Here is a 22377-nt window from a genome sequence, read left to right as displayed (position 1 = left end):
GAGGTGACCGGACTCGTTTTCAGGGAAGCGGCAGGCGGTGGCTTATTGGGATGAAAGTGTGTTCATGTGCGATTGACCGGAGGAAATGTAGCGCTCCACGACAGGGTCAAAGTTCTCCCGGCATTCGACCTCTCGTACTTTTTCATCTTGGATATAGATTCCAACACCTGAGCTTGTGATGTGAAACTAGTGTGGTAAAAACAAATTTAAAAAGGCACAATCAGCAGCTTTAAAATCACTAGACAAGAAGGTCTTACAGCTTTTACACGACGTTTACCGGCTGGAAACATTTTGCTTTCAGTTCCTAGAGGCAGAAGACAGACGCTCACCAAACTGCAGCTCAGGAAAAGGTCTCCTCAGATGTCTTACAGCGTCATGTGTGTGCAGGAGGCGGATGACTTCAATGCCAATGAGGCAATCACACCATCGTCAACAGTTAAGCAACGTATTCAGAGATTGATTTTCTCTGGATTTGTTATTCAAAAAGCGGTCTTGTTGTCGGTATTCATCGGTTTTGCTGAATATTATATTGAAAAAACAATCAACCATTCCGTCTGTACGATGGCAGAAATTAGCAATCCAGACTAGAGCGCCACGGGGACATTCTCAAATGCATTTGAACAATTAAAAATATAGAAGGTTAGTTTACGGTAAATAAAGAAAAAGCGGAAAATCGTGACAATCGGGAAGCAGAGGGGATGATTTGGGCTTCTGGGATGACGCATTATAGCTGATGACTTCATGGCGTCTCACCTGGCCAGGGTCTGGACCTTGGCCGAGTGCCTCTCCTCCAGCTCGGCCAGCTTCCTCTTCAGCGAGTCGGAGTCCTGCCTCAGGCCGGCCGAGTGCTCCATCTCCCCGTCCAGCAGGCTGCGCAGAGACCTGTCGGAGCGGATCGAGCATCTTCCACATTTAGACTCAATGTTGACGCTCTGGATAAACATTATTAAGCTTCTTTAATTGCAGTCGCACTCGGCTTCCGATACAAAAAACACTTAAATCAGCAGCTGGCATGAATTTATGATCCATCGCAAAGGTGTACAAGCATACTGCGTATGACCAAAACACATAAACAGTGTTGTGTATGTGTTGTGTACGTGTTGTTTATGTGTTGTTTATGTGTTGTTTTAGTCATTGCGATAGACTTATTGAACTGTGCTTTGAAATCTTTTTTTAAAGCTAGCTGTTAAATTGCATGAATCCCAATAGTCTCTGTTGGCTTAATCCTCAAAACAACAACAACAACAGTCGGATGCCCCTGAAGAAGGCCGACAGACACACACACACAGGAAGAAAACTCTTGTCTCAGGATGAAATCAAAACAAGCTGCCAAAACTGTACAGAAAGGTCAGTTGATGTCTCTCTCCAGTGTGTGTGTGTGTGTGTGTGTGTGTGTGCATGTGTGTGTGTGTGTGCATATCCAGACGTACGTGTTTTGTTCCTCCAGCTCGTCCTTCCTGTTCATCATGGCCACGATGGCCTGACGCAGCTCCGCTGCAGATGGAAGACAACAGAGACGCCTCCAGTAAAAACGCCTCACACACAAACACACACAAAAGCAGACGTCTACACACACACACACACACAGTAATAAGCACAGACTAATACTTTCCAGTTTTCAAGTGTAGAAATATCCCCTCTTTTTAATGCCTCCACTTTTGCTCCATCATTAGGATGAACTGCTGTTTCCCCATCACGCTCCTTGATATCCGTCTCACTCACAGAGAACAGGGGAACACTTTTATTGCTAAAGTAAAGCAAACTTTTTCGTGGAAGAAACTCAAACAAGATAAACGTTATGGGAGAAAAACACCGGCTATCATTTGCATTAAACTAAAATGAAACATGAATCCAAACTCACGACAACAAAGAACTGATGGAGCGATCCTCCAGCTGGCGGCGGCACAGGGAACCAATCACCTCCTGGCTCAGAGGCGGCCATTTTATTGGGTTGGCTGACGTTTGCCCTTAATAACATATTATGGGCTGTCACCGTCACCCACCTCTGATCCAAAAGTACAGCGCAGTCATTTTCAGATTGACTTACGTTTCGCTGACGATGCTCAATATGTGCAGCGCTCGTATCCGTTTACAGAGTTTTTTTAGATTACACGATATTATAAAAAAATGACGTTTTCTTCGCCGAGCGCTTTGTTAAGCGCGGAAAGGTTTCCACAAGAACGGCAGCGGCGGTTTGATTACAAAATTACAATTTGACAACGTATTATGAAGGGGGACATGAACACGTGCACCAAATGTCACGCTTAGAAAAGGTCAAGTCACGTGACCCCAGAGTCCTTTACGATCGGCTCCTCTGGAAACTGACTGTGGAAAGTCGCCCTCCGTCGAGTAGATGTTGATATGCATCACCGGGTCGGGGGACATTTTTAAAAAGGTCATTTACCGACACCGGTATCGGAGAAAAGGCTTCCCGCGATCCCATGAGCAAACTCGTACCGCCCACCTGTGGTTGGCCCCTCGCTATTATGGAGGTTACATTGCGGCAGCACGATGCGTTCAAAGTCCATTCAGTGAAACTGAGTATTACGCAAAGGTAATTTAGATACGAGATATTAATAGATCGTTACATTTTTTGCGACGGAAGCGTGTCAAATTTAAAGTAAACATCAAAGAGACACTTCTGAGGGCGTCGGCATCCTTTCCGGTTTAACTTCGGCTGCCGCGGCCAGAACTCTGCTCGCGGTCCGCTGCCGGCTGATGTTAATCTCCACGGCGATGTACAGGACAGATTTGGGGCGGGCTGGGTGGCGGTATACAGTGACTCATCGCCATAGTTACGCCAGGAGGTGCACATGAAGGTTTCGAAGCCCCCTAACTAGGCTGCTACCAGGACTTCCAAAAATAACAACCATGAGACAAGGAGTTAATCTACCCTGCACTTTGCAACACACACACACACACACACACTAACTAATGTAGGGTGTCGATGTAGCCCCAGACACAAGTAGGTCTCTTCCAGCCCTGAGCTATGAGCCTTGTTCTGGTGGTGGTGGGAGGAGGAGGAGGGGGGGGGAGAGAAAGAGAGGAAGAGGAGCGTGATGAAGGGCACAACAGAGAGCAGGGGAGAAAAGAGGAATTCTATTATGTCCACAGCTCCATTCTCCACATCGGCAGGCCAGAAATAAATGTGACCTTAAGTCTGACTACACGTTCACAGCAGGTGCCACAGGCGAGCCATTAGGGACTTCAGTGGAGCCAGATGTTGTGTGTGTGTGTGTGTGTGTGTGTGTGTGTGCCCCCACCAGAACCTATACACTCTTGCTCAATTGTTCCAATAACGGATGCATTAGCAGAGAGCTAGGCCATGTAATCGAGGTGTCTTGTGAATTATAGACTCCATACTCTTCAATCAATGGACCTCTTGGCCTCACACACTGTCAGGCCAGAAGAAAAAAACACACACACACACACAAAGCCTTAATCAGAAAAATGGCAAACACTGCTATTAACGGTTTTACTATTCCGAAGCTCATTTTAATGATATATTGCAAACTGTCCTATTCATAGAAGGTCTCGTTACTCTCTTTGCACAATCAACTGCTCATTGTAACTTATGACTAAACAAGCCATCGAGGATTGCTTATGCACAATTATTTATTTATTTTATGTTCAAGAACTAACCAGCCAAGGTGTCATGAATTAAAATCCCCAAAGGGGAGGGGTTTCGATCCCAAGCGGAGATAACACTCATGGCATTGCTATGACATCATCAGTCAACAGTTGTCAGTCCTCCTCGGATCACAGAGACAGTTTTTTTCCACATGAACAACGGAGAGGTTTAGATTATGTTTAGAGCTTTCCGTGACCCCGTGACCTCCTCTGGACTGGCCATCCCTGAGACAACATCCTTCCTCCCCTGTCTCTGTCGCACACACACACAGACACACAGACACACAGACACACACACACATAAAAGCAATGCAGTGATTGATGATATTTGACATAACACACACACACTGTGTGCACAATAGGCACACAATAAAGTGCTCATCGTGGTGTTTGTTTAATCCACATCTGCTGCTGCATGGCTGCTACACACAACAGCACAGCGCACGCACACGCTCTGACTGGTCACCTCTTTTAGTTCTCTGGGTGTAGGGGGAAGGCCCTCCTGCAACGCGGGGTTGGTGATTGATCCGCTCTCCCCATTAGTTGCAAGTCGAAGTGTCCTTGAGCAAGGCACTGAACCCCCAGTTGCTTCCCGGGCGCTTCACCGCAGCCCACTGCTCCTTAATAACTAAGGATGGGTTAAATGCAGAGAACTAATTTCCCCTTGGGGATAAATAAAAGTGTATATTCTATTCTAACCCTTTGAGGGGAGCAGACGGACCACAGCGTGTGCGTACACTGGACCAACAGCGCCATCTGGTGGATCGTCTTCCTTCGTGGACGTTTCACTCGGCGCAATTAGATTCACTCAACCACACGAGAAAAAGATTTGATTTGCTACAGACGACAGCTGCTGGGTGAAATCTCCAGATAAACGACGTGTCGGGGTTTTCCACAGGGTTCACCGTCGACACACGGGAATACACTCCGAAGATTAGATCGTCTTCTGGAGAAAGCTCGAGAGGAACCGGCGACTCAACGGTTGGGATTTTTGTTCATGTTTGATTAAATTCCTCCTCGGTGCCCGACGCAGACATTCAGGGATGCATCAGAGATGTAGGGATGCATCAGCGGTATAGAGCTATATCAGAGATATAGGGCTTCATCAGATGTAGGGATATATCAGAGTACATTCCAGAAGGAGTTGGTGATGCTAATGTATTCGTTTGGAAATTGCACCCCAGCCGTTAAGAACTGAAATCCACGTTGTTTGCTCATATAATCTTCATTGCAAATTAATAATCAAAAAAGATGAATATAAATAACATTTGATATAAATCACCGAACAAGTAACATTTCAGTGAGATGTATTATTTTTCAAAACAATGCATATTGAAGTTCTTAAATGGAAAAATAATAAAGTTGAGAGCATTTCTCTTTTTAAATAAATAATATTGCATTTTAACAATCAGATTTTCACTTGTTCCGTTGGCAGATCTTTTTGTTTTTATCAGAAGCAAAATCACTAATTGTTTCTTTGTTTGTTTGTATTTTATTTAATGTAATCCCGTCCTGCACAGAGACACTTAAATGATGATTCACAATGATTCTCTCGTGGCATGAGATGATGATTCACTCCACAACACCGGTTTGAGGATCGACCAGACGAGCGGAGCAGGAGAGAGGGGGAGGAACACTCACCCTCGGTCATGGACTCCGGCAGACCAGATGTTGGCGGCACACTGGAGAGCGGGCCGGACCGTGGACTGGACTCCGCGCTGCAACACATCGCACAGTTTGTGTTTTTTAAAGAGAGAAGAGACGAGCTCGTTGAGTCCCGTTACTAAACCCGATGGGGGAGTTTCCCCGAGCAGCTCGGCCCGACGTCTTACTTCAACGTCAGCGGGGACCTGCTGCTCTCGCGGTTTCCCACCGGTCCGGTTGAGTCGCACCGGGCAGGAAATGCGGCCGCGTCCTCCACAGAGTTCACTGAAACCAGACAGGAGTGAAAGTGGAGGTAAAGACGGGCGGAGGAAGTCTTAGAGACATCTAATCCCTAAACTGCAGGATCATCATCAGCAGCAGCAGCTCGACGTCAGCAGTAAAAACAGTCAAGCCAACAACAGAGTCTTAAAATGCTCTTAGAGCTGCCACCGTGCAAATTAAATCAAACTTCTTGATATATATATTCATATTTATATTTTTTTTATGTATGCAATGTAAAATAATTGTGTGCAGTGCAAGTAGGAAATGTAAACTGAGGATCAGTGTGGCGGTGTCGGCTAAGTAGCAATCAGGAAATAATAAACTGATCTGGGAGCAGAGGTATGTTCTTCATTGAAGGCGCAGGACTCTAGATGAGGTCTGTGCAGGACTCTGGATGAGGTCTGTGCAGGACTCTGGATGAGGTCTGTGCAGGACTCTGAATGAGGTATGTGCATGACTCTGGATGAGGTCTGTGCAGGACCCTGAATGAGGTCTGTGCAGGACCCTGAATGAGGTCTGTGCAGGACCCTGAATGAGGTCTGTGCAGGACCCTGAATGAGGTCTGTGCAGGACCCTGAATGAGGTCTGTGCAGGACTGAATGAGGTCTGTGCAGGACCCTGAATGAGGTCTGTGCAGGACCCTGAATGAGGTCTGTGCAGGACCCTGAATGAGGTCTGTGCAGGACCCTGAATGAGGTCTGTGCAGGACCCTGAATGAGGTCTGTGCAGGACCCTGGATGAGGTCTGTGCAGGACCCTGAATGAGGTCTGTGCAGGACCCTGAATGAGGTCTGTGCAGGACCCTGAATGAGGTCTGTGCAGGACCCTGAATGAGGTCTGTGCAGGACCCTGAATGAGGTCTGTGCAGGACTCTGGATGAGGTCTGTGCAGGACCCTGAATGAGGTCTGTGCAGGACCCTGAATGAGGTCTGTGCAGGACTCTGAATGAGGTCTGTGCAGGACTCTGAATGAGGTCTGTGCAGGACCCTGAATGAGGTCTGTGCAGGACCCTGGATGAGGTCTGTGCAGGACCCTGAATGAGGTCTGTGCAGGACCCTGGATGAGGTCTGTGCAGGACTCTGAATGAGGTCTGTGCAGGACTCTGAATGAGGTCTGTGCAGGACTCTGAATGAGGTCTGTGCAGGACCCTGGATGAGGTCTGTGCAGGACCCTGAATGAGGTCTGTGCAGGACTCTGAATGAGGTCTGTGCAGGACCCTGGATGAGGTCTGTGCAGGACCCTGGATGAGGTCTGTGCAGGACTCTGGATGAGGTCTGTGCAGGACTCTGGATGAGGTCTGTGCAGGACTCTGGATGAGGTCTGTGCAGGACTCTGGATGAGGTCTGTGCAGGACTCTGGATGAGGTCTGTGCAGGACTCTGGATGAGGTCTGTGCAGGACTCTGGATGAGGTCTGTGCAGGACTCTGGGTGAGGTCTGTGCAGGACCCTGGATGAGGTCTGTGCAGGACTCTGGATGAGGTCTGTGCAGGACTCTGGATGAGGTCTGTGCAGGACTCTGGATGAGGTCTGTGCAGGACTCTGGATGAGGTCTGTGCAGGACTCTGGATGAGGTCTGTGCAGGACCCTGGATGAGGTCTGTGCAGGACCCTGGATGAGGTCTGTGCAGGACTCTGGATGAGGTCTGTGCAGGACCCTGGATGAGGTCTGTGCAGGACCCTGGATGAGGTCTGTGCAGGACCCTGGATGAGGTCTGTGCAGGACTCTGGATGAGGTCTGTGCAGGACCCTGGATGAGGTCTGTGCAGGACTCTGGATGAGGTCTGTGCAGGACCCTGGATGAGGTCTGTGCAGGACTCTGGATGAGGTCTGTGCAGGACTCTGGATGAGGTCTGTGCAGGACTCTGATGAGGTCTGTGCAGGACTCTGGATGAGGTCTGTGCAGGACTCTGGATGAGGTCTGTGCAGGACTCTGGATGAGGTCTGTGCAGGACTCTGGATGAGGTCTGTGCAGGACCCTGAATGAGGTCTGTGCAGGACCCTGAATGAGGTCTGTGCAGCAGGTGTTTTGAGGAGCCCGGTACCTGGCTGAGAGTCCGCGGGGTTCAGAGGGATGAGGATGTCGGCGCTCCGGTGTTCGATCATCACCTGCGGGGAGCTCCAGGTGGACACGCTGGACAGGCTGCCGACCACCACCCTGCAACGAGAGTGTCAGAAATCGGTACGGCCACTTTTCACTCCACTAGTCGAGTTTAGGGAAGTCAACAACATCGAGAAGACTGCGCCTCCCATAATGCCGAGGGGGATATACAGATATCAGATCACCAGCTGTTTTGTTCTACATTGGTCTTTTTTGGATAATTTCCAAGCAGTTTTCTGAAAGTCTTTTGTCAACAGACACCAGAGACAATGGCCGTCCCACTGAATCTAGCCATCAGTGATCATGTGTTCAAAATGAAGACCAATATTTATTTGCGTTTCTGCATTTGTTTGTTTTTAATAAAAACACTTAACTATCCCAGAGGAAAGCGACGCGTGGATCTTACGACTCGCCTCCTGCAGCCCATCATTAGATAACGGAAAACAAAAAACAGGATGTAACAAAAAGACGAGCGTATTTTAATTAAAATCTGGATCTCTTTTATGATCTCACGTTCGTGCAATGAACAACCTCCAAGGGGAGTTTGTCCAAGACATTGAAAAGGGGAAAATTTCTCTGACTTACTGATCAGAACTGCTTCTCCTCTCCTCCTCCTGGGTTAGTGCTCTGGGTTTGTACATCTCCTCCTCTTCCTCCTCCTCCTCTTCCTCCTCGTTGTCTATACTCGTAGTGTCAGGTAGAAGAGGAGGGGTAGTGGGCGGAGAGGGATGGGGGGACCCCACCCAGTTGACGATGCCCGGCTCAGCCACGCCGTTCTGGGCAGGCGACTCGGAGAAGGCCGGCTCCAACGGGCCGACGCCTTCCTCCACGCCGCTCTGAGCGGGAGCAGTGTGGCTCTTCCTCATCGCGCCCATCTTCTGGGCGTCCTCCTCACCCTCCTCCTCATCATCATCCTCCGCGCCTCCGTCCAGATCGTCATCAAAGGAAATGATGTTGGTGATTTTCTTTCTCCTCCGGCGCTCTTTCCTCAGCCCCGAGTCTGGGAAAAGAGAAAAGAAAAAAAGAAGTGAACAAAAGTCAATTTCTACCTTAAATGAAGTGAGACGTAAATGAATTCAGTACTTTTCACCCGTCTAGACTCGCTGCCTCAAAATCTTACCGCGGCAACGTTTAGTCCTGGTGACATCAGCGTCTTCAGCTTAGTTCAATCAAGTCATTCAAAGTGCACTTTCTGTGGCGCTCTCTTCCGTTTCCAGGAGCAGAAAGCTTCCGGCTGTGCATTAGCGCATCTCCGACCGGAGAGTAATCTGGACGGGTTTCGGACCGCCGCTCAGAATTTACATTCATCCCGGCGGAACAGAGTTAAACATTTAAACGCTTGTTCTGCCCACAGAGCAGGAAACAAAAAGACGCTCTCCCGAATGGACGGACCTGACAGCTGAGTGAGGGTTATTGGATTTCATCTCTGCTGCGGACGCCTGGAGATGCAGCCACTAGGTTTGTTCTACCATCAAACAACCAGATGATCTGGTTCTGTGATGCGTTTGTGACCTCACATACTTCTCCAGGAGCAGATATAGAGCAAGTTATAATACATACTATACTAGAATACAGCTCGTGTCCATCCTCTGCGCCACAGGACGATGATGTGTAACTCGTGTGTATTGGAAGGGTGGACAAAATAACAGAAACAGCTTCTCAGACAGGGAAATGGTCTCAAAAAGTAGAAGTGAAAGTAGGCAACATTTGGATTTTGGCAGCTATTGTAGAAATTACAAGAACTACTAAATGAAAAGCCTTGAGATTTATTTCTTGCATGGCTACTGTATTGTATCACAATTCTTTTTTTTCACGTGCAAACAAATTCCTTACCGGCCGAGCTGCTGCGCGGCAGGACGGGCAGCGGGTCGGAGGCCCCGCCCACTCTGGGGGTGAAGCCGGGCACCGCGGCCGTGGCGGTGCTGATCTCCCGCAGCAGGCTGCTGACCCCCTGAGTCGACTCCTTCCACAGGCTGCCGATGCCCAGCGTGGACTCCTTGAGGAGGTGGGACACCGAGGAGGCCCCGCCCCGCGTCGCCCCGCCGTTCAGGTCGGTGTTGTCGATGTTGATGGCGAACAGGATGGAGTTCAGACCTGAAGAACGGCGGCAGAAGGAGAGGGCGAGAAATGGGATTATCAGTTGAAATCACATGAAGCTTTTGAACTCGTGCAAAGTGCTTCGTCAGCTTTTGTGGGCGCACGCGGACGGAGTGGGCAGCCTCAGATGAACTCGTATGAGCAGAGAGGAAACGCTCTGGCATAAGATCAGTGCTTTATATTCTTAATGTGTGCTAATGAGTGCTCCTCAATAGTTCAGGGAGAGCTCAGTCATCACCACTAACAGGCTTTTCCCACCAAATCCAGTCGTGGAAACAAGTAAAAGTGCAAGAGCAGCTCCGTTTTGTGTGAAGTGCATAGCAATTTTGATGAGGCTGAAAGTGAGGCGGAGGACACAATGTGTGGATGGATAAAACTTGGTTTTTTTAGATCCTTTGATAAACCCACATCCTACAGCTACAGTAGTTTTAGTACTTTTACTCTGGGAAGTGTCTCCGACGTTCTAAAGCCAACCTCACCTGCGGCCATGGTGGGGAGCATGCTGGCCCTCTCTTCGTCCAGAACGAACGCCCCGTCTTCATAGTATGTTCTAGGAAACAGGGAGGAGGTGAAGGAACATGTGTGACCCGGGAAAAGAGATCACAGATCTAACACTTACGGCGGTGAATTGATTTTTCAGGTGTCAGCGTAATGTAGGACTTTAATTTTTTTAAAGCGCATGTGTGCAAAAAAATATTATTGAGTTAACTGAGCTACAGTGAAAGTCAAAAAGAAGTCATGCACACACACACACACACACACACACACACCCACCCCAGGCGAAGGCGGTCCGCCAGCAGTGTGTGCAGGTAGCGCTCCAGCGAGTGCTCGTTGAGGGCGCAGCGCAGCCAGGCGCGGCCGCGGCCCAGCTCCGACGTGATGTGGTGCAGGGAGTAGAACCGCTGGAGCTCGTGGCGGTTCAGATGCTCCTTCACGTAGAACCAGAACGTGACCTCTGGTGAGGGGCGGAGACAGAGTGAAAGAGGAGGAGGCGAGATGGAGGAAGAGGAGAAGAGAAGAATTTAGTTCTATGAATCAGGGGGAAAAAAGATGAAACGAGACTAAAGAAACATATGTGGGTCTTATTATAATTAATAGGAAGCAGAGGAGTGGTATGCATATGATTAGCATGTAACCTCACGACAATGTGTTCAACGTGCTTCATTGTGGAGCTCAGCCACAATCCTTTTCCTCTAATTGACTGAAATACAGGGAAACGTCCGATGTGCTAAATGGTCGTGACGTGGCAGCCATGACAGAAGCCATGCGCTCGTCCTCCATCGCAATTTAATAGCCACTTGGTTCTTAAATTTGACACAGTAGAAACCATTTACAATCATTTAAAACTAACGCCTCTAAAAAGGTCTTTATGGGCTTTGATGGCTGCAGGTAAAACTGAATATTGAAGCTTTTAATTTTACTGTTAATGTCCCCGTGGAGACACAATAGAGCAGCGAGTACTCCTGCAGTCACTCATTTTAATAAATATATATGACGAGTGTCAACATCATAGTTTGTGAAAAATAGTCGAGAAGAAAAGAAAAAGGAGAAACAGTTAAAGTAGCATTGGTGGATGAAAAAAAACGACGTGAGACTTCTTCAGTGGGTGAAGACAGTTGGAGGAAAGTTCCTTGCAAAACATTTCTATTGAACGTCAAATAGAATAAAAGAAAACGCACTTCTCTTCCTCGGGGTGCACAAAAAGGGAAAAGCAAGAGAATCCGTGAAATAAGACTAAAGTAACAGTTTTCCACACCGCACGGTGACATTACTGTACTGTTGAATAAAATATATTTAAGCCCCGTTGTTGTTGTTTTTTCATGGCTACACTAACGGGGACATCAACCGGCACCATCGCAGCCGTCTGGGGCTCCGTCTGTGCCGGCCGTTTGGCATCTTGACTGGAATTATAAATCAAACGCCGGTGGGTTTTGAACAATCCTCGAGCGCCTGGCGAGCATTTCTGATGACGCCGCCGCGGAGGTTTTAGCCACAGGCGGAGAGAGAGAGAGAGAGGCAGAGAGAGAGAGAGAGAGAGAGAGAGAGCGAGAGAGATGCAGAGAGAGAGAGAGGCAGAGAGAGAGGCACAGAGAGAGCGAGAGATGCAGAGAGAGCGAGAGAGGCAGATAGGTAGAGAGAGAGGCAGAGATAGAGAGAGAGAGAGAGAAAGGCAGAGAAAGGCAGAGAGAGAGCGAGAGAGGCAGAGCTAGGGAGAGAGAGAGGCAAAGATAGAGAGAGAGAGAGAGAGGTTTAAAGACAGACGGCTAAGCACAACAGAGAGAGAGGGAAGCGGAGACCTTTCTGTGCATGCCATTCTGAACTGTAGCCTAATTATCAGGTTTCACGGCCAGATTGTAGTGTGTGTGTGTGTGTGTGTGTGTGTGTGTGTGTGTGTGCGTGTGTGTTTCTCCTGCAGCACGGAGCTTCCCACTGACGCATCTTGTTCCATTAGCACGGTGAGCTTCCTGAGCTTTGTGGGGGGTTCAACCGACCGTGCGGCCGCTTTAAGTGACGCACCTGCTTCGCTCTTGGAGTTGAAGCCCGCCGCCTGCTTGAGGGCGGCGGCGGTGAGAGCCAGACCGCGGCTCTTCCTCAGGCCGTGCTGCAGCACCGCCTCGAACTGGGCACACAGGCAGATCACCCTGCGGAGGCGAGAGGACAGTCACTGGAAGTCACGGCGGCACTTTAAAACTCCACTGGAAGTTCCACTATTCGTAGTTTATGATGGAAAGGTGATATGAAATTGTAATTTAGATCTATTTCAGAAACTGCAGCTACAACCTCAAAATTAGATCCGAGCAGCACAGGATATGAAACTTTGATCAAATATTTCTCTCTCCGACAGTATGAAGCTCTGATGCAACAAGGTCGGTCCATCATTTTTCATACACATTTGTCATATTAAAAAAAACTCTTATTGCTTTAATGTGATGAAAAATATTGTAACTCTCTCAACCCCGAATTAAATAAGGTTATTTAGTTTATTGTAGCAAATAAAATTGATTTTCTTTGTTGCCGCTGTGCAGAGGAAGCCGAGTGTAAGATCCTGGATCCTGAAGCAGCACCGCCTCAGAGACCTGGAGACACACTCAGAACCAAACGGACTCTCGGTGCTGAACGAACACCAGAATGTGCTGCTGCCGCTTCTCCTACCGGCTGTCGGAGTCCGTGGCGATCTCCTTTCTTCCTCCAAAGCGGATTTGGCACTGGAAAGATATGAAGGGAATGTTAGTAGCTGCCTAACAAATAAATACTTCTTTCTTCTGTGTTTGACTGCTGGGTTCAAACTTTACAGTGTGTGTGTGTGTGTGTGTGTGTGTGCGTGTGTATATATACACACATACATATACACACACACACATAAATAAATGTATATATATATATATATATATAGAGAGAGAGAGAGAGAGAAATAAATCAAAATATGTTATACAAAAATATAGATAAATAAATAAATAATATTTCAGAAAATTATTTTCCATTAAAAGAAATTACATATATATACATATATTCTAAAATAGAATATATATAAATACACATATTCTAAAATAGAATAATATTATCTATATATATTGGATAAGCGGTATGGATAATGGAATGGAATACATATTCTAATATATATATATATATAGAATTGTAAAACCTACATATATGAACAAAAAAACAAATATAATATATATGTAAATAAATGTAAAAGAATATACGGTATATATAATTTATTTACATACACACAAATAAAATATATATACAATATATAAATATAATAGACCAGGCTAGCCCTAACACTGTACATGTAGTGGTCACTTTCTTTGTCCCTCCATGTGTGGTAAAGGACAAGAACACTCAGTGGCAAAAAATTAAATCCCAGACATAAATCTGCTCAACATATTTTCACTTCAATTGAAGTTCAGCTCGTATCACGCGTTGTAAACACGGCTCAGTTGTACTTCCTCCAGTGTGTTTCGGTAAACGGTCTAAGAGGTAAACCACAAACCAGTGGTGACTTACTTCCTTGTTCCGGTTAAAGGGCATCAATCCCAATACCAGACACCTTTTTTTTAATTATTATACTTAATATTTTTATTTCGTTATTTTTACAGAAATACAACCTGCAAAAGTAAGAATGCATAGCAATAATACTATTTTTTATATTGTCTTAGAATAAAATAAAAATTAACTATGAATCTGGGCAAGAAGGGCAATAAGGAAACACACAAATACAAATGTTAAAGCAGGAAAATAATTGTAAATAAGGAAACAAAAAAACCCCAGACACCTTTAAAGGGAATGGCATTTCATTTGGTGGCATGTTTGGTGACGGCTGCTCGGCAGGTGACTTACCTGTTTGACAGCATCCAGCAGCCTCTCCAGCAGGTGCTGTCTCTTGGTGTCACTCTGCTGAGTGCCTGCAGAGGGAAACAACACGGATTCAGGTGACCCCAAATGTAGTTTGACGATGGATTAAAGAAATCAATTACCCAGTCGTGCGTGTTGCTGTATGAATTGTGCATGTCCAAGAGGAGGGGAAGGAAACTAGTCCCCGCCCTCAGGATAAAAACAGTTTGAATATAAAAGAAGTAATTACTACAGCATTAAATAAAACCCCACGTGTATCACTACCCAGTAAACAAACAGCAATCTATATAACAAGACCTTTAAGTGCGTCTGCAACATTCAACAGGGAGTTCAATCTGAGGAAATGATACCGTTAGTGTGAAAAACGAAAAGGCACCCTGTGGTCTATCTGACGACTAGTTATGGAGCTACATCTTTATGAGTGGGACCACGGGGCAACATTCATATTCACTTACTGTTATTGCGCCGCATGCTTTTAGGCTATTTCAGTTTAATGTCTGGGTCTTCAATAATGTTATTTTTCTACGTGTATTTGCTTCAGAGACTACGGATGAAATATAGCCTTCTGGATAACAAAAACAAAAAAAGTGCACCCACTTGTGTAGCTTAAACACACATTTAAATGTGCGGTTTCGCTTTAATATGCACTGTCCCTATAAACAAATCAATGTGGCTGCTGTAGTGTTTATCTTTTCTATTTGTATTACAATATTCGTACAGTACGCTTCTATAATAACTTGAAGTCTCTTTTTTTTTCCAGCAACACTTCTCCGACATGAAGACGTTCAGCTTTCCTCTGGAATATATCGTTATGAATTTAATCTCTTGGGTTTTGGACCAAGACACCTGAAGGCATCACGGTAGCCTCTGAGGACACAGCGGGTGGTGGGAATTATTCACCATTTTCTGTGTGTATTTACAAGTGTGTGTGTGTGTGTGTGGTCCCAGCATTTCTCAGATTCACTTAGTGTTTGTATATATATATATATACAAACACTAAGTGAATCTGTATATATATATATATATACACACACACACTAAGTGAATCTGTATATATATATATATATATATACACACACAAAAAATATATATATATATACACACACACACACACACATATATATATATATATATACATATACATACATACATATATATAGTCATAAATATGAACGAGTTCTCCCATTTCCCACCACAATATCCGAGCTGCTGGCCCACGTGGACCGGCTCCGGGTCACGCGCTTTGCCCAAGAGCACCTCGGCAGTGACGGGTCCATGGGATCCAGACGACACCCGTCTCTCGACCTACACTTCTGCGACGTCGGGGTCGCGTGCAGCGCGCAGATAACGGGTGTCACGTGTCCCCTCGTCACTTCAATAACAAATCGTTTTGGTCGTCTCCGTGAACCCGGCACCGGGTCCAGTTGGACCGAGCTTTAAACACGACATAGATGATGATGCCGTAGTGACACCAGGACAATAACGACACGGCGGAACTCACCGTTCATTCTGACAGCCGGGTTCAACGGCTCGTCCCCCCCCCCCGGTGCGGTAAGCTAGCTTTGACTCATTAAAGGAGCGGGAGGCTAGCACCGGGCACCGGGCACGTGCTCCCCTCCTCCGAGGGCGTGAGGACGGATGCTCGCTCACACGGTGAACCGAGAGGCCTGCTGCCGCCGCCGGGGAGCCGCTGGGGCTGCGAGTCTACGGCGGTCGGACATGTGAGAGTTGCGGGGGGGAAAGCCCGAGAAGAAGAAAAAGAAAACGAAGAAGAAGAAAAAACAACTGTCGGACAGTGCACCGGGCACGAGCCCACGGGAGCGCGCGGTTTCACTGGCGCGAGACCTGTCGGTTAGAAGAGAAAATCGGTTTGTTTTTTTCAGTTGGGGAACCCGGCTGCAAAGAAAAGGAAGCGGAGGACTCGAGTGAGCGGTGTCAAGGTCACGTGACAAAACACGCTGCTGTCATATGATGGGGAGGGCTTGCTGGGAGTTGTAGTCCTCTCGGTTGAAATGTTGTAGAACTACAAGAGTAACCTTTTTAAAATGCATTGTCGGTGCATTTTGAAGGTTGAAGCAACACTAATACGATTTACCTTCTTTTTATTAAAAAATAATTTTATAAAATACACTGTAAAAGTGTTTACAGTCCACTTATATTCAACTATAAATAGACATTTCAGTAGTTTCCCTCTAAATCAATGATAACTCTTTATTGCTATACATCTGCTTGTGTTAATTTATCAATTGGTAATATCATTATTCATTTATATATATGTACATGTATTATGTAAATCACTGTATTTGTATGAATGTTGCTTTTTGGAGTAATTTCGTTTGTGTAAATTGTTTTAAACCTGTATTTAGATCTCTAAATCTTGAAACAAGTGGGTTCAAGTGACATTAAATTATAAAAATAGTATATTTGGGAATACCCTTCCATAAACATGTAATGGATTTCATATGTGGAATTGTTAATTGAATAAAATGGTATAAAATGCAATCAACGCCTGAGGCCTGATGCTATAAATATTACAGGAAAGCTCTTTAGGTATTAAACACTAACACAACACCGCAACCCTATAATTGGTCAGCATGCAAGTTTATTGAAGGTTTCATAAGTCATGATTATAATAATGAATTTGAAAAATGTGTTCCTTTACATTTCTTTCAGATGATACTTGCTCATCAATAAACCTCTGGGGGGCGGGATCAGGCTCAGGAGGATTTGTAATCACTGACAGATCTGACTGGTTTATCTAGAGCCATCATCAGGTTACACTTCAATTTGTTCAATACATTGGTTTATTACCAATATATTCATGAATCAGAAAGAGCCTCTGATCCTGCAAATCGAATGTAAAAAAGAAATAAAAATTAGAGAACAGTCATGTTACATTTCATTTTTTTCTAATTCAGACAAAGCCACAAAATTATGAATATCGCAGAACTCAATCTGTACTCTGACCGCTTTGGTCATATCTTATCTACGGCTTTAGTGTGTGTGTGTGTGTGTTGCATGTTTATTAGAGATTCGTAAACACCAGATATTGTCAAACCAGAGTAGAGGGGATGTCTGAGATTTATACAACCCACAGAACTTTAGACTCTCAAAGCGTGGTCACTTAAAGTAGTTACTCTATACACTAATACTACCGTGTGTGTCCTGAAAAACAATACACGGGTAGAGAGAAAGATACATTTATTAGTTCAGTATATTTTGTACATAAAGAGATTATAGTGCAGGAAGCTGCAGATGGGCGTCAGACTTCCTTAGGAAGCAATATTACTTATCAATAATAAATGCATTGAAAACACACAATCAGCTGGTCAGACCTCCAGGGACATCAAACACTACTATACTGTCACTGGTATAGACGCGGGAGATCAGTTTCAATTTACCATGAGATATATACAAATAAATTATTACAAATTAACCGACTTATTCTTCTGGTTGCATTTGGTTTATTTCCAAATGTTGACACAATCAGCCTCATCATGATAAGTCCCTTATTAAAGCCTTTATTGTTCTATTAACCGTCAACACAGCACTCCTCTGCAATATCTGTGAAACCAAACATGACTTTTGACAAAGCTGTGGTTGTGGTTTTTAAATAGAAAATGTTGCACTGTGCAAAGTTGACATCTTATCAGCGAGATACGAGCAGGAGAGAAGACCTCGATGTTGTCCAATCATTACAGGTGCGTGTCCCCGGCACGAAATCCAAAGAAAAAGAAACTAAGAAAGATCCGAGTGCAGCGTATCCTCCACAGTCTGTAAAGGTTCACATCCACAGGGCCTTCCTCACGGGCTCTTTAGAAGAGGAGGTGATGGCGGAGTCATAGATGGTGGAGAGCGACAGCTCCGCGTCGGGGATCGGAGGCCTGCCGTGGCCTGCCGTCGCCCGCCGGGTCTCCTCTCGCCGACCTGAAGGAGTTCGTGACCCTGCTGGTGAAGCGGTCGGACACGCGCCCCGCGAGGCCTCGGCTCTCCGGCTTCGCCAGGCCCACGTCGTCCTCCAGCTGCTCGGGCGGCACGTCGATGTTCCCCGAGTACCAGAACACCCACCAGATCAGGCTGAAGAAGATGACGATGGCGCCCGCGTAGATGAGCAAGTCGTGGATGACCAGCCCCCCGAACACCCCCACCATCATGAAGAAGACGCCGACGACGTCGTGGGCCACCGCGAACCAGAAGGAGCACTTGCAGCGGCCGACGCCCCCGTAGCTGCGCTCCTCACAGGGCTCCACGCGGGCCTCCACCCGGACGGACGTTGACATGGTGGCAGCGGGCGGTCCCGAGACGGTGTTCCCCCCCCAGAGGCAGCCCAGATGTGCAACCGCGGGGACGCCGAAGCGCGATAACCCTCGGCGACGCGCAGAACACATCGGCAGAGGTCAAAGTACAATGTGCACGAGCGGTTATCAGCGAGTGTTTGAAAGGAAAGGGTTGCATCATCCCTGCTGACCATGGAGTCACTGCAGCTGTACGGGGTCCTGGTCCTCGGCCTCTCCTTCAGTCTGGTGGGGGTCCACACATGAGCCCCAATGCCCATCACCACCGGCAGCAGGGGACGACTCAGTCTCTCGATGATGGGTTTAAACAATTTCAATACAACAAATGCATTTTAACCAAGTACATCACAACATCAATGCTATAGAAGCTGATACCACAAGAATCACAACTAATCGTGTTACAGTACCATCGGCTTCTTTGGTTGTAGGAGTTGGATCCTTGCCTCTCTCGCAGCTTAAAAGTAGTTAGCAGCCGGCACTGGTCCATTGTGGGATTTGCAGTCAAGTGAGCTGATGAGGAACTGAAATGAAACTTTAAAAAATGGCAAAATTGTGAGAATTCCACCATTTTGTCTCAAGGATTTTGGACTTTAGATGTTTAAGAACAGCGAAGGTCGTGATGACGACGTGGAATGAAACCAGACGGCTTCCTGTACCGCCGGAGGAGTTTGACCTTGAAATGAGGCGTTAACGACTTTAAACACAAGTATTACTTTAACTTTTCCTGAATCAATAATAAATAAAATACATCTCCCTCATCTGGATGTTTTCCTGATGAATGTCCGACGTGTATAACGACCTCAAATTAAACACGTGGTCAACTAGAGGAGGTGCTTAAAGGTTAAGGGTAGTACATTTCCATTAGTAAAGTCAATAAAACACTATTCCACTGTCCCATTAAAAAACAAACGAGTGAGCAAAACAGTTTTTAAATCACTTTTATTTTTTTTCTCCAGACATTTTTCCATATCAGGAATACAAGAAATAAAGAGTTAAGTTTCAGGAACCTGTCTCTGTACGTTTGATAGTAAAATAAAAACAGAGCATTAATCTTCTTTTGATGCTTAGATTAAAAAAGTGTCTGCTGTGACTAAAGACCTTTTCTTTAACATTTAGAAAACACAGCCATGAATAGTTTCAGATCACAAAGTTTATTATCCGCTTAAACCAAGTAAAACAAACTGAATATAAAGACCACTCTGAACTGCTCCGGTGTAAAATGTCCTCGTAGAGAAGGTGACGTGCCAAAGATCCTCCAGAGAATCATTTCACTTTAGGCACTTTTCTCTTGGCCTTGAAGTCGGTCTTTCCGGCCTTCCTGTTGCGTTTATTTGGTGATTTCTTCGCCCTCTTCTTCCCGGTGGGTTTGGGCGCGCTCTCCAGAGGCTTCTTTTTGGATGGCGTCTACAAGAGGAGGAAAGGCGATGAGGGTCAGCGGTCCACTCAATCACGACGGGGTTAAAATATTTACATGAGCTGCGAGTAGCACTGACCTCCAGTTTGGGCTTTTTGCTCGGCGTGGCCATGGTGACCAGCGATGGGATTTCCTCCTCCTTCTCCTCTACCTCTCCGGTGGCGTTGGTCTTTTTCTTTTGCTGCTTCCGCTTTCTGGCTTCCGCTTTCTGAAATTCAAAAAACACGCAAGCCGTTTATTATTTAACGCGTCGTTTCAATAAATGAAGCTCGTGGCACAAGATGCAGTTTGAACTTGTTCTCGCCTTCATCTTCAGAGCCTTGGCCTGTTCTGCTGCTTCTTCCAGCACCGTCAGGCTGTCGATGTTCGAGGTGTAGATGGGCAGGGCCACTGATGTTTGACTCTTGAGATGGATGACCTTCAGGACGGGTCCTTTCTGGAAATGGCGAATATAAACACGTAGTTGTGAAAAGAGGAGGAGCAGCATGAACCAAGGTAGTATTAAGAAGGTTTATGTAGAAGACGATACACACACACACACAATAGACTTTGACGTCTCAGGGCAGACTCACCGTGCGTAGCTTTGCCTGCACCGTTTGGAATGCAGCCTCGATGTTGTCCGTCAGCTCGTCTGCAGTCATGCTGGCGAGGCCAACGCGTGCCATGCTAAGAGAGAGAACACAGGGTCACGCTGTGAAACTCTTGCTGTGTAATCTGCAGTTATTTCTTTGCATTTCTTGGCAACAGGACATATTGTGTCTCAAAGTTGTAGAGGCGGGCTCCACAGGAAGAGGAGGTCCACCTGGTTTCACATTGAATCTCTCTGGCACCAGCAATCGCCCACATCTAAAACACTTCACAGAATCGACCGGGTTGCTTCGGTGTGCCGTTCATTTCAGGACGCAACAAATATTCTGACTCTTAATCGTTTTGTTGACGCAAACGCGAAGAGAAATATATTTTCGTGAAGTGGAAGAAAAACTAATTGTTTCCACAGAAACACACAGCGCAGCAGCAGAAGCCTCACCAGCAGCAGCCCTTGTTGGAAACCTTCAGGCTGGTGCCCTGGATGACTCGGTGGATGTCTTGAGCCAGATTTTTGCTCTGCAAGAAAACACACAGCGGCTCCCTGGGAACGACAGGACAGGTGTAAGGATCCATCTAAAGACAAACTTAACGCTTCCCAATTATTTAAAAAAGTTATTTTACTGATTGAACAACTTTTTTTGCGTCTGTAATATACATGTTTAATAACATAGCTATTAAGCAATCAATTAGAAGAGTACCAAACATTAAAAAACTACTATTCTCAGACAGCGCCTCAGAGGAAAGCAGTCCCGCCGACAACGTAATACGACATGTGAAGAGGACAGAAGTTTCGCTGTGCCGAACAAACAAAAAAGGTTTGTACTTTTTCCTCAGGTAGAAATGTTTTCCGAGGTGAGAGGGCAGCAGGCGGCGGATGCGGTCGTCAGAAAGGAACATGTCGAAGTTCCCCAACAGGCGGCGCTTGGCTTCGTACGGTTTGTACTCCGTCTTCAGGACCTTGTACGGGATGATCTGCTCCGGAAACGGGGACAGATTAGCGTGGTTGCCATCGATAGGAGGTCATGATGTCGTGACTCTGCCAAACACTAATGTTTTATTTAAGATTTAGGAGTTACTGTGATTAGTCAACATTTTCTAAAATGAATGAATGCATGTTATTTATTGTACTTGTGTGCATGCTGAGCAACGAGCTGCTCCATGACGTTACCTCCGTGATGTTCTTCACGCCCCTCTCTTGCAGCAGCTTCTTATAGAACCTCTGGGTCTGATCTGAGGTCATGTTGGGCTCATCTCTGGTGAAGAGGCAAACCTCGTCCGTGTCAAGCCGCTGGCCATGGGGCAAGGGACTGCGGGGTGTGGAGGGGGAATGAGGCGTCAATAACTTAAGGAAATCGGTTCAGAAGAGAGTAAATGTCTGCTCAGGAAGAACTACAGGTGGCCATGAGGGCCGTGGACTCACATGCGGATGGTCTGCGCCTTTTTGGGGATCTTCCAGAGGCTGAAGAGCAGGCTGACATGTTGGGTCTCCTCCAGTAACGAGGTCTCACCGGTCGACTTGGATTTCAGGAAAGCCTGCAGTGCCTGAACGGCCTTTTTCACCTGGTAGAGACGTTCACTCTGGAGTTATACAATACCTTTAAAAAACCCACCGACAAACTATAGTCCTCGGGATACAGGCTCGTTGCTGTGCTAGCAGAGTTAGCTTCGTTGCTAAACCACCGAGCAAGAAAACAAGCTCGTTGCTCGTGTAGTAACTGTACATTTATAATATTGTGATTCATCTCACACACGTGAACTTCCGTCAACCGACGTGATATTTATAAAGGGTTCAAACTGTTTAGCAACAACAAAAGCGTGTTTTACCTGTGTCTTGTCTAACGGAACTTCTCCTCGGTCCGCCATGCTTTTCGCTTCACGTGTGTGCCGAAATCGCGCATGCGCATTCTGTCTTCTCTTCTCTACGTCACACAACAGTAAAATAACTTTATTTGTACGCGAGCTCTGGACACACGAT

The 22377-nt window shown here is 46.3% G+C and overlaps 4 protein-coding genes across 7 annotated transcripts in view; 1 reads left to right on the top strand and 3 right to left on the bottom strand.

The window, feature by feature from the left end:
• snx29 (sorting nexin 29) overlaps positions 1-16597 on the bottom strand; it is a 136510-nt gene extending 119913 nt beyond the window's left edge. For all 4 annotated transcript variants that reach the window (XR_008833505.1, XR_008833506.1, XM_056429737.1 and 1 more), the window contains exons 1-13: positions 15607-16597; positions 14091-14155; positions 12903-12955; positions 12267-12391; positions 10524-10704; positions 10229-10299; positions 9486-9746; positions 8238-8652; positions 7597-7709; positions 5463-5559; positions 5272-5348; positions 1431-1494; positions 754-882 (exon numbers count right to left, since the gene is read on the bottom strand). Coding sequence is in view for 2 of the 4 variants with exons in the window: in XM_056429737.1 (XP_056285712.1) it covers positions 754-882; positions 1431-1494; positions 5272-5348; positions 5463-5559; positions 7597-7709; positions 8238-8652; positions 9486-9746; positions 10229-10299; positions 10524-10704; positions 12267-12391; positions 12903-12955; positions 14091-14155; positions 15607-15613 (1658 nt within the window). In the remaining 2 variants the exon portion in view is untranslated. The remainder of the gene's footprint in view (positions 1-753; positions 883-1430; positions 1495-5271; positions 5349-5462; positions 5560-7596; positions 7710-8237; positions 8653-9485; positions 9747-10228; positions 10300-10523; positions 10705-12266; positions 12392-12902; positions 12956-14090; positions 14156-15606) is intronic.
• Positions 1-22377, top strand: part of cpped1 (calcineurin-like phosphoesterase domain containing 1) — a 243295-nt gene that overhangs the window by 183039 nt on the left and 37879 nt on the right. The gene's annotated exons all lie outside the window — the stretch shown is intronic.
• LOC130203519 (transmembrane protein 238-like) lies at positions 17290-18620 on the bottom strand. The gene has a single exon (XM_056429764.1). The coding sequence runs from the start codon at positions 18491-18493 to the stop codon at positions 17945-17947; it is 549 nt and encodes a 182-aa protein (XP_056285739.1). The 5' UTR covers positions 18494-18620; the 3' UTR covers positions 17290-17944.
• On the bottom strand, positions 19323-22312 carry rsl1d1 (ribosomal L1 domain containing 1). Its single transcript, XM_056429750.1, has 9 exons — positions 22227-22312; positions 21823-21962; positions 21571-21709; positions 21226-21374; positions 20842-20943; positions 20387-20480; positions 20119-20250; positions 19894-20022; positions 19323-19804 (listed from the first exon to the last, which is right to left on the bottom strand). The coding sequence occupies exons 1-9, from the start codon at positions 22263-22265 to the stop codon at positions 19664-19666; spliced, it is 1065 nt and encodes a 354-aa protein (XP_056285725.1). The 5' UTR covers positions 22266-22312; the 3' UTR covers positions 19323-19663.

The sequence above is a fragment of the Pseudoliparis swirei genome, chromosome 13 (genome assembly GCF_029220125.1).
Source record: "Pseudoliparis swirei isolate HS2019 ecotype Mariana Trench chromosome 13, NWPU_hadal_v1, whole genome shotgun sequence".
NCBI classification, from domain to species: domain Eukaryota; kingdom Metazoa; phylum Chordata; class Actinopteri; order Perciformes; family Liparidae; genus Pseudoliparis; species Pseudoliparis swirei.
Note: the sequence above shows the minus strand (reverse complement) of the source record. Positions and strands in the feature narration are given on the sequence as shown.